General features: G+C 41.5%; 1 protein-coding gene across 1 annotated transcript in view; it reads left to right on the plus strand.

Annotated features, from left to right (window-relative positions):
* Nucleotides 1–13,844, plus strand: part of cpxm1b (carboxypeptidase X (M14 family), member 1b) — a 90,394-nt gene that overhangs the window by 68,679 nt on the left and 7,871 nt on the right. The window contains exons 3-6 of the mRNA XM_047800468.1: nucleotides 9,367–9,774; nucleotides 12,595–12,704; nucleotides 12,818–12,957; nucleotides 13,182–13,266. Of these exons, the coding sequence (XP_047656424.1) occupies nucleotides 9,462–9,774; nucleotides 12,595–12,704; nucleotides 12,818–12,957; nucleotides 13,182–13,266 (648 nt within the window). The 5' untranslated portion in view covers nucleotides 9,367–9,461. The remainder of the gene's footprint in view (nucleotides 1–9,366; nucleotides 9,775–12,594; nucleotides 12,705–12,817; nucleotides 12,958–13,181; nucleotides 13,267–13,844) is intronic.

Here is a 13,844-nt window from a genome sequence, read left to right on the forward strand (position 1 = left end):
GATAACATCCACATCACTCATTGGCCACATGTCTTTGAGCGTATTTCCTAAACCGCTTCTCGATCGGTCAGAATAAACGTGCGGGAAATTTCAACGAAACTCCGGAAGTAAACAAAAAGAGGAATAAACAGGAACATACAGCATACGGTACACCACGGAGAGACGACCGCGCGCTGCGATTATGTTCGTGGTTGTAATCTACTACATCGCTTGTATACAGCATTCTATGCAAAGTCTTCATTTTCAGAATGAAGAGCGGATGCGGCTTGAAAATATCATTTTAATGCACCGCAATAGGCGAAGACGTATCGTGAGACACTTCAGGAGGCGGCGAGCATTACTTTTGCGAAACTGTGACATGTGACATGCTCATCTTCCGTAAATATTGCCGACAACCCACTACGGTGGCTGGTTTAGTCCAAAATGCGCAATATTTTTGCAGTTAGATCTATTCGATCGCGGATCGTGTTCTCACCACAAACGGACCGTACCAGAGTTCGTTTGAAAGCATACCGAGACCACCTCTTCAAGGAGGTCTCGGTACGCTCGTTTGGTCAACTTTTGGTGCGCACCAGAGTTCGATTGCTGCATTCTCAACTGCCCAAACGAACCGCACTAAATGAGCAATCGAACTCTGGTACGATTCAACCGAACTAAACAAGGCAGGTGTGAAAGCACCCTTAGAGTACTCGTACCACATTACACAGACCTACTAAAATAATACTAATGGTTTTACAGTGGTGTTGAAATCTCGATTCTGATTGGTCGGGAAGCGTCGATTTAATAGCGTACCATTGTAATACGTTATCGTTTCTATGGTAACAACTGAGGACTTTTTTACAGGATGAGCCACATAATAGTTGATTCAGTGTCACAGGTGAAGTTTAAAATTCTTTTTAAAACGTTTTGCGGTTCCTCGGTAAGTTTCTCACAAATTTTCAGATGGATATGTTGGCATTTAAAAAAATAGAAAGTTTGGTGTTTATTCTTTTTGAATTCGACTTTGTAGGAGGTCACTTTATGAAACTGCGAATTAAAGTAAATTAGTTTTATTCAATGCTTCAACCTTTGTTGTTAGCTAACTCGCTAATCCGCTGTCAGCGTTGTACAGATACACATAGATACATAAAGCGAAACACAACTTCCATCTGATTTCCTGTTTCGGACAGAAATGCGTCAAACAGGGGCGGTTCTAGGGTTTCATCTTTAAGGGTTTTAGCCCTCGGTGAGAATTTAAAACAAGAAGAGTTTTATATTATATATTATATGACTACATAGTAAGCCAAAAGTTATGCTATTATTTAAAATGGCAAAAGTCGACACTAAAATCTTATGCATGATGTAATGATGTCAGTCTTGAATCAAATCAGTTCATGTATGTGTGCATTCTCTACGAACAGTGTGTCCGATGAATGCAGTCATTAATAAACTAATATTCACAAAGAACAAATCAATAAATTTTATTTTTATTTACTACCTGTGCTTCTCTGTTCGAATAAAGCAGACAGCTGATGACGCACTTTTGAAAGACTACAAAAAATCGCTCTTCAATCAAACTGATAAATAATTTTCTTTCCCATCGACGACATGTCCTGCATTTTAACGTAATTTTTATTATTAAAATTATACTTTTAGTTTTAGGGTGGATGAGATCACAGACGGGGGGCTGGAGCCACCCTAAAAAGGCCTAGAACCGCCCCTGGCGTCAACGTAAAGATTTTAGCTGCCATGTTTATCATGAGAATTTAGAACAGTAGCGTATTATTTTATTAGCACTAGAAATTATCAGTGTTAGTTAATATCTCTAGCTAACGCTAGCTAGATCCTGCGCGTGGAGTCGGCTAAAGTTACAGAACAAAGAAAAACAAGAATAAGAGCCTTTCTATTCCAGACTAAGGACAGATTTGTGATGTTAGACATCACTACCTACAGGTTTATTACCACCTATTATTTATTCATTTAAATACTTTCTCTACGGTAATCAGAATCGGCGCAACCTTTTCCTCTCGTGGTTAATCAGTAGGATAGACTTCTCCTGGCTCGCCTTCTAGCCGATAACAGACGACACCCAGTATGATCCTCGACTGAATAAATATTCCGTAAACTTTCCGAACATCTGTAGCTAAGATCACTTTTAGCTAACATGTACATCCCATGTTAATGGTTTATCATGTTACACTTGTCATGGAACGCTGCAAGTTTGACTCCAGGTAAGCTAATTTCGCTCTAAGCGGATGTGAGCACCGTCCCAGGAGCTTTGGGATCCGAGCCATCTGGTTAGCGTCTCACAGTCCGCTTGCTTTCGGCTCTAAACCGCGGGTGTGCGAGCGAGACGGGCGAGAGCGAGATCTCGAGAGTGAGCCATTGTTGAGCACAACAATCTATTATGCTCCTATCTACGCTGCTGGAAAAGCTCTCGTCAGGTCTCACCACACACACACACACACACACACACACACACACACACACACACACTCTCACACTCACACAGAAACTCCTGGAAACAAGATGTTTGTGGGTTTTTATTTAAGGGGTCACTGAAAGGGATTGTTTCCCGTTGACGAGGCGTTTGGCCTTCAGCCTGCGCTCTTCTCCTCGAAGCTCGTCATAAGTTTTCTATCAGAGCGCACGGTGGAATCGGGCCCGGGAAAAAGAAGGATTACACACACGCTTGTAAAAAAAAAACAATCTCCATCTGGACAAAAGGAGGAGGGGCGGAGGAGTGTAGAGAGAGAAAGTGAGAGAGGAGTGGAGGGTTTCTTTCTAAAAAAAAAAAAAAAAAAAAAACATCTGGAAAAGCAATCTGGCATAAATAAGCAGGCTGGCTTTCACTGCCCACCCAATAAATAACAGTGTGTGTGTGTGTGTGTGTGTGTGTGTGTGTGTGTGTGTGTGTGTGTGTGTGTGTGTGTGTGTGCATTCAGTGTGCATAGTATCCTCATAAAAAATCATATTTGATACAAGCTTGGACGGGTATGTGTGCAAAAAGTATAGGCACCCCTAAAGAATATTTGCTTTTTCTCGAGCATTACCGATTTCCCTGCGGTATAAATATGAGGTCTGACGATTGTCATTCATTATAAAGTAGGTACATACATGATGTATGTAAACAGTTTGTGTGTGTGTGTGTGTGTGTGTGTGTGTGTGTGTGTGTGTGTGTGTGTGTGTGTGTGTGTGTGTGTGTGTGGATGCGATTCCCTCTTGCCTTTCTATTTTGGCCGTCTCTCCATCATTGGCAGCTATACACTCTAAAGTTGTCCACACTACAAACCGCCACAATCTTCCTGAGCTGCTCATCCTGCCAGCACATTGGAATCATGTTAATGCTACACACACACACACACACACACACACACACCACACACACACACACACACATACACAGAGATCCCGCTTTTCCCTCGAGGGTGCCACCAACCATCCACTTGTAATATTTGTTTTGCGCACTCAGATAGCAGTTCAGGTAAACAGCGCTCCACCACTCTTGCTTGGCACACACACGCTCGTGTTAATTGTATTTTCCGTGCCAAGCGAATGCTCACTTTTTTTTCTTTCGTTTTTTTTTTTTTTTCAATTCATCTTCTCCTATTACAACAACAAAGCACCATATCTGTTAATGCGTTGTTGGCCGGGAACGTTAATATTCCTTGTCGTTATGTAAAAACTTCGTGAAAAGTTTTTTTTTTTATGCATTAATTCCATTAACACTGTGTAAAAAAAAAAAGGATAAATATTCTCATATGGCAAAAAATCAACATCAAGCTAATGGACCATAATGGAGTGTGTCTTGCATAGGCTTGTTGAGAAAACTTTTTCTTTTGTCCTAATGAAGTCAGAAGGAATTAAAAAAAAACGATCTGGTTTACGTCAGAACTCAGAACTAAATAGATCCAGGTCCAGATCCGGTTCCTGGCATCCTGATATCCGGGAGCACGTTTAGTACGTTTCCGCTCCTGACCACGACGTATAAGTAATACACTGATAAGCTTATTGTTACTTTCTATATTCCACTCCAACCTGAATTACCCCCAGAGTCCCAGTGCGGGGCAGGGGAGAGCAGCTTAATCACTAAAATGATATGTAACAGCAATTAAAGAAGGAAATCTAAATCTTTGTTGAACTTATTAACCGCTCGCGCTCCGATCCTAATGAGACTCTAAATGAGTGCTTGGAGGGTAAAGCCTTTCGGTCTATACATAAACGACTCACGGGCAGCGCTAGTGTTGGGTGTAAAGCATAAATATGTGCTGTGCTACTTAGTGCCTAATTAGAGTGATTTGTCTGATTAGATTAGATTTTGATTGTTCCAATAACACTGAGTTATTTCCAACATTTCTCCATTCGCTAAGCATCTAATAATGAACGTTAGACTCTTCACGGTTCTTAATTCCTTCATTACATTTTTTCATATGTCTCGGTATTTAAAATGAGGTCGTTCAAATGCGAAAACACTAAACGATTAACGCTAAGCAAGTTCCAGACGTTTCCCAGACACTGCAGATAAATAAATATACACAGTATATATCCAGATTATCCAAAAGATAAACAACAAAGTAAAAATGTCCCCGAGACAAACAACAGAAATCATTTCAGGGTTATTTGGATGTATTTTAAGTCGGTGTTACATCGATCCCGAAACCATTGCTTACTTCACGTGTCATAACCGAAACAAATAACCGAAACTCCTCCTACACTATTACATCACAAATAACCGAAGCTCCTCCTACTCTATTACATCACAAATAACCGAAGCTCCTCCTACTCAATTACATCGCAAATAACCGAAGCTCCTCCTACTCAATTACATCACAAATCACTGAAGCTCCTCCTACTCTATTACATCACAAATCACCGAAGCTCCTAATACTCTATTACATCACAAATAACCGAAGCTCCTCCTACACTATTACATCACAAATAACCGAAACTCCTCCTACACTATTACATCACAAATAACCGAAGCTCCTCCTACACTATTACATCACAAATAACCGAAGCTCCTCCTACTCAATTACATCACAACTCACTGAAGCTCCTCCGACTCTATTACATCACAAATCACTGAAGCTCCTCCCACTCTATTACATCGCAAATAACCGAAGCTCCTCCTACTCTATTACATCACAAATAACCGAAGCTCCTCCTACTCTATTACATCGCAAATAACCGAAGCTCCTCCTACTCTATTACATCACAAATAACCGAAGCTCCTCCCATTCTGTCAGGTCATAAACGACGGGAAGTCCTCCTGTTTTATTTCATCACAAAGGACTGAAACTCCTCCCATTGTATGACCTCACAAATGACTGGAACTCCTATTACTATAGAGCGTCTTACATCATGACCGAAATACTTCGTCTTAAATCTTAATGGTAACCTAAATATTTCATCCCACCTGATGAGCATCAGCTTTAACTAAACTTCAAGCGTTCTATCTATTTCTCCAAAGACACATTTGAGGTTTGTTTATATTATAGTATATTATAATATTTCTGAGATCACGTTCATAGATTTCAAATTTCCTTTAACTTCTGCACCTTCACACATTACGGCGGCGAATCCGCTCGTAGCTTCACAGTAACATTGTGAAAAAAAAAACATATGAAACCCTCACGGATTTTCATCTTATTTCATATAGAGCACTTTTTTTCTTTATACGTTGTTCCGTTGTCACGATCAACACGTTCGACCAAACACATGGTCAGGTATTCGACTCCTACCCCAACCAAGGGCAGGTTTTCAGCAAGAGCAGTTTCTAGGCAAAATGCAAAGAGCTAGGTAAAGCTAGGTAGCAAATATATGGAATCATACACTCTGTGTGTGTGTGAGTGTGTGTGCGTGTGTGTGTGTGTGTGTGTGTGGCCCTTGAAGAACATTACCCATGCATTATGGGAAGTGAGGGAAGCAAAAAGACGAGGATCATAAATAGTTTATGTAACATGAGAGAGACCAAACGGAGGGCATCAGGAGAGATCCAAGCGCATCAATATTACAGAGATGCTGCATGTCTACTGTGTGTTTGTGTGTGTGTGTGTGTGTGTGTGTGTGTGTGTGTGTGTGTGTGTGTGTGTGTGTGTGTGTGTGTGAGGACTCGAGTGGAAGTTTTAAAGAAAGGTTCAACTTTCTGGATGCTTTTTTTTTACGCCCAGGTTTGCAGGCGTTCCTAATAAAGTGGCCGGTTTGAGTGCTGGGCGGATTTTATTTTTTACTTCCTCTTTACATATGAAAATGTATTTAAAAACCTTACGCCATAATTATTTGTACTTTCCTTCGCTGTTCATGCATTATTCATCTCTAGCATCTAATAATTAATCTGGAAGCCGATTAAAAAGTTTAACACTTTTTTTTTTTAATAAAAATATTTGAAATAAAAGAACAGGTTGTAATGATATAATTATTCGATTATTATAACCCAAAAGCAGCATGTTATTCTCTATCTGTTCTCTTAATTATGGTCTTTTAAGGTTGTGGTGTGTTTTAATAGCAGTAATTATTGCTGAAATAAATCCTTTCTGGATTAAAATCACACACACACACACACACACACACACACACACACACACACACACACACACAAATTAAAAGTATTAAAGTATTTACTCAAACACACATAATTAGAGTGCTGGAGCTGCTTGTTTGTGCTCTCTCTTTCTCTCTCTCTCTCTCTCTCTCTCTCTCTCACACACACACACACACACACACACACACACACACACCATGTAGCAGGTCCGAGCATTGCTCAGATCAACAGAAGTTGCTCAGCAGGACTGCAGGTAGGTCGAGTGTGTGCTGAGGCCTCAGCCCTCTGAGCTCATTAAAGGAGAGATGCACGCTGCTAACTCTTATACTGCCACTGCTGGGTCTCTCACACACACACACACACACACACACACACACACACACACACACACACACACACACACACACACACACACCACAAACAAGTACACCACACACACAGACAAAACAACAACCTGCAGACATAGTCATAAATACAGCAAAAAGTTCATGTCATGACATCACACACACTCACTCACACACACACACACACACACACACGCACACACACACACACACACGCACGCACACGCACACACACACGCACACACATGGAGATCCTCACACATAATAATAATAATAATAATAATAATAATAATAATAATAATAATAATAATAATAATAATAGTAATATTTATATTATTAGATTGTTTAATTGTTTGACTTTAATTAATTTCATTTCATTCGACAATTTACTAAAAAGGCAGAATTAAATCTTTTCAGAAAATCACTCATCAGTTCCGTCTGAATTACTGTGAGTTATAAAGAGGTTTTTGACCAAAATAATTTCCACAAATAAAAACAAGACGATGTAAAACAATCGGGTTTTCAAACTGGAGCTAGAGATACAACACACACACACACACACACACACACACACACACACACACACACTATGACTCATAATTAATAACATTGTATAGAATTCTGTTCTTTTCTTCTTTAATATGACAAATTGTTGTTATATTAATATCTGTTTTTAATTCCAAAGCACTTAGATACAAAATCTATTACAATTTATTCACAGAAAACCGCAGATATAGATTATGATCAAACGAGCGAGAGGCATGAGAGATGTAAAAAAAAAAAACCCGAGAGGATCCGTGGAAGAAACCAGACTCCGTGTTGAAGCTCTGAGATACTTTTCTGCTCATCGTGGTTGTAAAGAGTAATTATTTTTGTTATTATTTATTACACCTAAAATGTCTTTTCTGTAAGCTCGAAACTGCTCACATGTTCATGATGTTTGTTGTGAATGTGACCGTAAGCTCTTCACCTGTAGCTACATGTTCTTTACATTATTTTGCAGACGCTATTATCTAGAGCGACTTAGATTTTTAAGTGAGCAATTGAGGGTTAAGGGCCTTGCTCAGGGGCCCAGCTTGGTGGACGTAGGAATCGAACTCACAACCTTCCAATGCTGTAGCCCAAGTCCTTAACCGCTAGGCTACCACATCCCACATCCTCTTTAATGCTCTGATCCCACATGGTTGCCAGATTGGACTGGTCTACATGCACAGGAGTTCCTAATAAAGTGGACAGCGGTGTCAACAATCCATTCATACAGTCTTTAAACGATGTCAACATATACACAGTCCTTCGGCGCCATCTAGTGCATCATGGGAAGAGTCGGCAGTCTGGTTTTAGACTCATATGTTGCATAGATTTTAAATGATTCTTTAACATTTTTATTGTTTTGTGGTTGTTTTTTTTTGTCATTTAGAATAAGTAGGGGCAAAACACAGTAATTATTTTTATTATATCTTATATTTTTACATTATATATAATGTGGAACATGTCGTCATCCTTTCAATCCAAATGACTCAGTGAAAATGATTCTTTGAAATGATTCCTTTCCTTCCTGAACATTTTCCCATCAAACTGAGGGCGTGAAAAGTAGAAAATAATCATAGGAATTTATTTCCACCAGGATTTAATGCTCTAATGAAGAGCTTTAACGTATATTAGAGAAGAGTTTGAGTGAACAGAACCTGAAGATTACTCGCAAATAAGACTCGGGTAAATGCGGTTGAATCGTCTGCACTGTCACCTTACTGCCTGTAGGGGGCACACTGATCAAACGATGAAAACATACAGCGTTTAATGAGCATTTTATTATTGTAGAGTTTTGGGTTAGATTATTTGTATTTTATATTTAAATTATCTAATTTTTAAAGTGAAACAAATTTAATCTAACACTGAAACAATAACTATTATTTAATATTAAATAAATTATTATTATTATTATTATTATTATTATTATTATTATTATTATTATTATTATTATTTGACATTTGAGTATCCATGAATCATTCCTTTTATATTATTTTTGCTATAAAAACTTTTATTTTTACTTTATTTGAAATAATACCCTCTTTATGTGACAAATAGGAGTATAATAGGTTACAAAAAATGCTAATTTAATGAAGTAAGTAAATCTTAAATAAATCATAATATTAATGTCATGCAATATTAACAGTAGTGGCATTTACTCTCTGGGTCTATTAGATGAAATATTATATCAAAACTCCTATTTAAAATAATAGTCTATAAATATTATATTATTGGATATTAATTGTGTGTGTGTGTTTGTGTGTGTGTGTGTGTGTGTGTGTGTGTGTGTGTGTGTGTGTGTGTGTGTGTGTGTGTGTGTGTGTGTGTGTGTGTGTGTTTGCATAATGGAAAAAATTTATTTTTTTTTGATAAAAAAAAAAAACAGTGTAAAAACTCTCCTCTGTTCATTTGATGCAGAATTAAAACCTTTTTTTTTTTTTTTTTTGTTTTTTTTTTTTTTTTGACATTCTGCAGACCTTCTATTCCAAGAACTGTGGCTCTCTGTGACATTAGCGGGGGTTTCGTACTCACACACTACAGCTCTAGAAACCAGAACACACAGTGCAGTCATGGCTTCATCATGGCTTCGTTCGTTTCTCCTATGCTGTTTGCTCACTGGAGCTCAAATCGTTCTGGGTTTCAATAACACAATACCTGATTCTCCTTCTGTCGATCAAACATCATCTCCAGTCAGACACGGCACGAGGAGCAAGGCGAGAAAAGTCACTCCTGCTCCTACAAAACCTTCTGCCAGGATCTTCTCCACCAGAACAAAGCCCACGGTGGCCCACTTCACCACTGAAGATCTGGAAGAGAAGATTGAGCCCAACCTGGAGAAATGGCTGTGGGGGAAAGGAGAAAGGGATGAGCCAAGCGAGTCAGGTAAAAAATAATACAACTGCAGATATCAAGTGTCACATTAATATCTTCCATAAACATTATATGCTTTCTTACTGGTGTCACACAGATGTGGTCCTGCTCAAGGTTTCTTCCTCATATCCGGGAATCTGGGAATTCATTATTGTACAGTTCTTTGTCCGTAGTTTATCGGTGCTATAAAAATAATATAGTATTGAATAACCTTTAGCAAAAAGAGGTTTTCGCACTGATGCCATGGAAGCGCCATTAATCGTCCATCATCGTATGTCTTATATGAAAATACTAAAAATAAAAAAATACTCTGCATACGTTGTTTCACTTGTCTTTTCCTATTCTTTCTCTCTACCTCTTCATCTCTCTCCGAAGCATCAGCTCATTTTCCGCTTTGAATGGATCATTTGTGTTTTTTCATCTGAAGAACAACGGTGAAAGCGGGGCAAGAGAAAAGTGATCCACCATCTGTGCATGAAAGCGGTGAACGAAAGGTCTCGGCAGCGAGGCTCAGAGGGAGTTCACACGGTCATGTTTTCACACTGCGACACACAGATGGGTCAGCAAGACTCCAGACCAAACACACTTCAGATTAGTTGTCTTTAAGACTCAGATAACGTTTGTCCTTTAGTGAGTCTCTCCTGTGTCTGTCCTGAGTCTCTGGTGCTTGTGTCCTAAGTCTCTCCTGCGACTGTCCTGAGTCAATCCTTTGGCTGTCCTGAGTCTCTCCTGTGTCTGTCCTGAGTTTGTGCTGAGTCTATCCTGAGTCTCTCCTGTGTCAATCCTGAGTGTCTCATGTGTCTGTCCTGAGTCTGTGCTGAGTCTCTCCTGTGTCAATCCTGAGTCTCTCCTGTGTCAATCCTGAGTCTCTCCTGTGTTTCTCCTGAGTCTGTGCTGAGTCTCTCCTGTGTCAATCCTGAGTCTCTCCTGTGTTTCTCCTGAGTCTGTGCTGAGTCTACCCCGAGTCTCTCCTGTGGCTATCCTGCGTCTCTCCTGTGTTTCTCCTGAGTCTGTGCTGAGTCTACCCCGAGTCTCTCCTGTGGCTATCCTGCGTCTCCCTTGTGTCTGTCCTGAGTCTGTGCTGAGTCTCCTGTGTCTGTCCTGAGTCTGTGCTGAGTCTCTCCTGTGTCTGTCCTGGGTCTGTGCTGAGTCTATCCTGAGTCTCTCCTGTGTCTGTCCTGAGTCTGTGCTGAGTCTCCTGTGTCTGTCCTGAGTCTGTGCTGAGTCTCTCCTGTGTCTGTCCTGGGTCTGTGCTGAGTCTATCCTGAGTCTCTCCTGTGTCTGTCCTGAGTCTGTGCTGAGTCTCCTGTGTCTGTCCTGAGTCTGTGCTGAGTCTCTCCTGTGTCTGTCCTGGGTCTGTGCTGAGTCTATCCTGAGTCTCTCCTGTGTTTCTCCTGAGTCTGTGCTGAGTCTACCCCGAGTCTCTCCTGTGGCTATCCTGAGTCTCTCATGTGTCTGTCCTGAGTCTGTGCTGAGTCTCTCCTGTGTCAATCCTGAGTCTCTCCTGTGTCAATCCTGAGTCTCTCCTGTGTTTCTCCTGAGTCTGTGCTGAGTCTCTCCTGTGTCAATCCTGAGTCTCTCCTGTGTTTCTCCTGAGTCTGTGCTGAGTCTACCCCGAGTCTCTCCTGTGGCTATCCTGCGTCTCTCCTGTGTCTGTCCTGAGTCTGTGCTGAGTCTACCCCGAGTCTCTCCTGTGGCTATCCTGCGTCTCTCCTGTGTTTCTCCTGAGTCTGTGCTGAGTCTACCCCGAGTCTCTCCTGTGGCTATCCTGCGTCTCCCTTGTGTCTGTCCTGAGTCTGTGCTGAGTCTCCTGTGTCTGTCCTGAGTCTGTGCTGAGTCTCTCCTGTGTCTGTCCTGGGTCTGTGCTGAGTCTATCCTGAGTCTCTCCTGTGTCTGTCCTGAGTCTGTGCTGAGTCTCCTGTGTCTGTCCTGAGTCTGTGCTGAGTCTCTCCTGTGTCTGTCCTGGGTCTGTGCTGAGTCTATCCTGAGTCTCTCCTGTGTCTGTCCTGAGTCTGTGCTGAGTCTACCCCGAGTCTCTCCTGTGGCTATCCTGAGTCTCTCCTGTGTCTGTCCTGAGTCTGTGCTGAGTCTCCTGTGTCTGTCCTGAGTCTGTGCTGAGTCTCTCCTGTGTCTGTCCTGGGTCTGTGCTGAGTCTATCCTGAGTCTCTCCTGTGTCTGTCCTGGGTCTGTGCTGAGTCTCTCCTGTGTCTGTCCTGGGTCTGTGCTGAGTCTCTCCTGTGTCTGTCCTGGGTCTGTGCTGAGTCTCTCCTGTGTCTGTCCTGGGTCTGTGCTGAGTCTATCCTGAGTCTCTCCTGTGTCAATCCTGAGTCTGTGCTGAGTCTCTCCTGTTTCAATCCTGAGTCTCTCCTGAGTCTACCCAGAGTCTCTCCTGTGGCTGTCCTGAGTCTCTCCTGTGTCAATCCTGAATCTCTCCTGTGTCTGTCCTGAGTCTCTCCTGTGTCTGTCCTGAGTCTGTGCTGAGTCTCTCCTGTGTCTGTCCTGAGTCTGTGCTGAGTCTATCCTGAGTCTGTCCTGTGTCAACCCTGAGTCTCTCCTGTGTCTGTCCTGGGTCTGTGCTGAGTCTCTCCTGTGTCTGTCCTGGGTCTGTGCTGAGTCTATCCTGAGTCACTCCTGTGTCTGTCCTGGGTCTGTGCTGAGTCTCTCCTGTGTCTGTCCTGAGTCTGTGCTGAGTCTATCCTGAGTCTCTCCTGTGTCTGTCCTGAGTCTCTCCTGTGTCTGTCTTGCATCCACCCTGAGTCTCTCCAGAGTGTGTCCTGAGTCTGCTGTGTCTGTGTTTGTGTTTGTTTGCCTGTGCGTGCCTTTAAATCCCAGAATGCCCTCCACTGGGTTTGGAGAGTTTAAGAGTGATAGATGCCCAGCTACAGGCCTCGTCATATAAACGCAGAGGTCTTGGACCCCATCGTGGACGACTCAACATCCAGGCAAGGCAAACACTTGTGTTATCACAAACATCTCAATCTTCCAGACTGCCAGCTGAATGTTTGGTGTTGTTTGACTTTATTAACATCCCTCCATCTCTTCTCCTGGTGTGAAGTCTGGTATTGAGGACGGGGACAATTACGATGGAGCTTGGTGTGCAATGCATGAAGACAAGAAACAGTGGTTTCAGGTGGATGCTTTGAGAGCCACTCGCTTTACGGGGGTCATCGTCCAGGGCCGCAATTCCATCTGGAGGTAACTAACAATAAAAACAGTATACATGCAGTATTAAACCGAGACATGCTATGTAGCTACATGGACACCACCTTCACATTAATAATACACACCGCTTTGTGAGATTCCTTATTGAAATGCTTCAGAACTCTCAGAATTAACAATACTCAAACACATGATAGCATTCATCTTACTCATGGCATAAAATCCGGTCCTGATAGAAAGTGCTAACTTTTCCTCCGTAGCTGGAATTGGGTGGAAAGCTTCAAGGTGCAGTTCAGTAACGACTCTCTCAGCTGGAAGCCCTGCATGAATGGGACACAACAAGCGGTAAGATTTATTCATATGAAGCATTTTTAAATGCCGGAATTATACAGAACGGATAAAGCGATTATTAAGTGTTACAGACAGAGGGATGAAGCATTTATTAGAAATCATGCATGATGGATGGATGGATAGATGGGTTGGTGGACGGATGGAAGGACTGAGTGAATGTTATATATGGCTAAATTCTGCACTGAATTGAAGGATACGTAAATAGTTGGATGTTGTACTAATGGAAAGATTGATAGATAGATGGATGGATGGATGGATGGATGGATGGAGGAGGGTTGAAGGGATGGATGGACTAAGTAAATGGTATAGTTGGCTGTGTGCTGCACTGAAGTCAAGGGTACATAAATGGATGGATGAATGGATGGATGGATGGATGGATGGATGGATGGATGGATGGATGGATGGATGGAATGACTGAGTAAATGTTATAGAGTAAGGATAGATAGATAGATAGATAGATAGATAGATAGATAGATAGATAGATAGATAGATAGATAGATAGATAGATAGATAGATAGATAGATAGATAGATAGATAGATGAGTGGATGGATGGATGGATTTATGGATGGAT

This window comes from Tachysurus fulvidraco, chromosome 15 (genome assembly GCF_022655615.1).
Source record: "Tachysurus fulvidraco isolate hzauxx_2018 chromosome 15, HZAU_PFXX_2.0, whole genome shotgun sequence".
Classification (NCBI taxonomy): domain Eukaryota; kingdom Metazoa; phylum Chordata; class Actinopteri; order Siluriformes; family Bagridae; genus Tachysurus; species Tachysurus fulvidraco.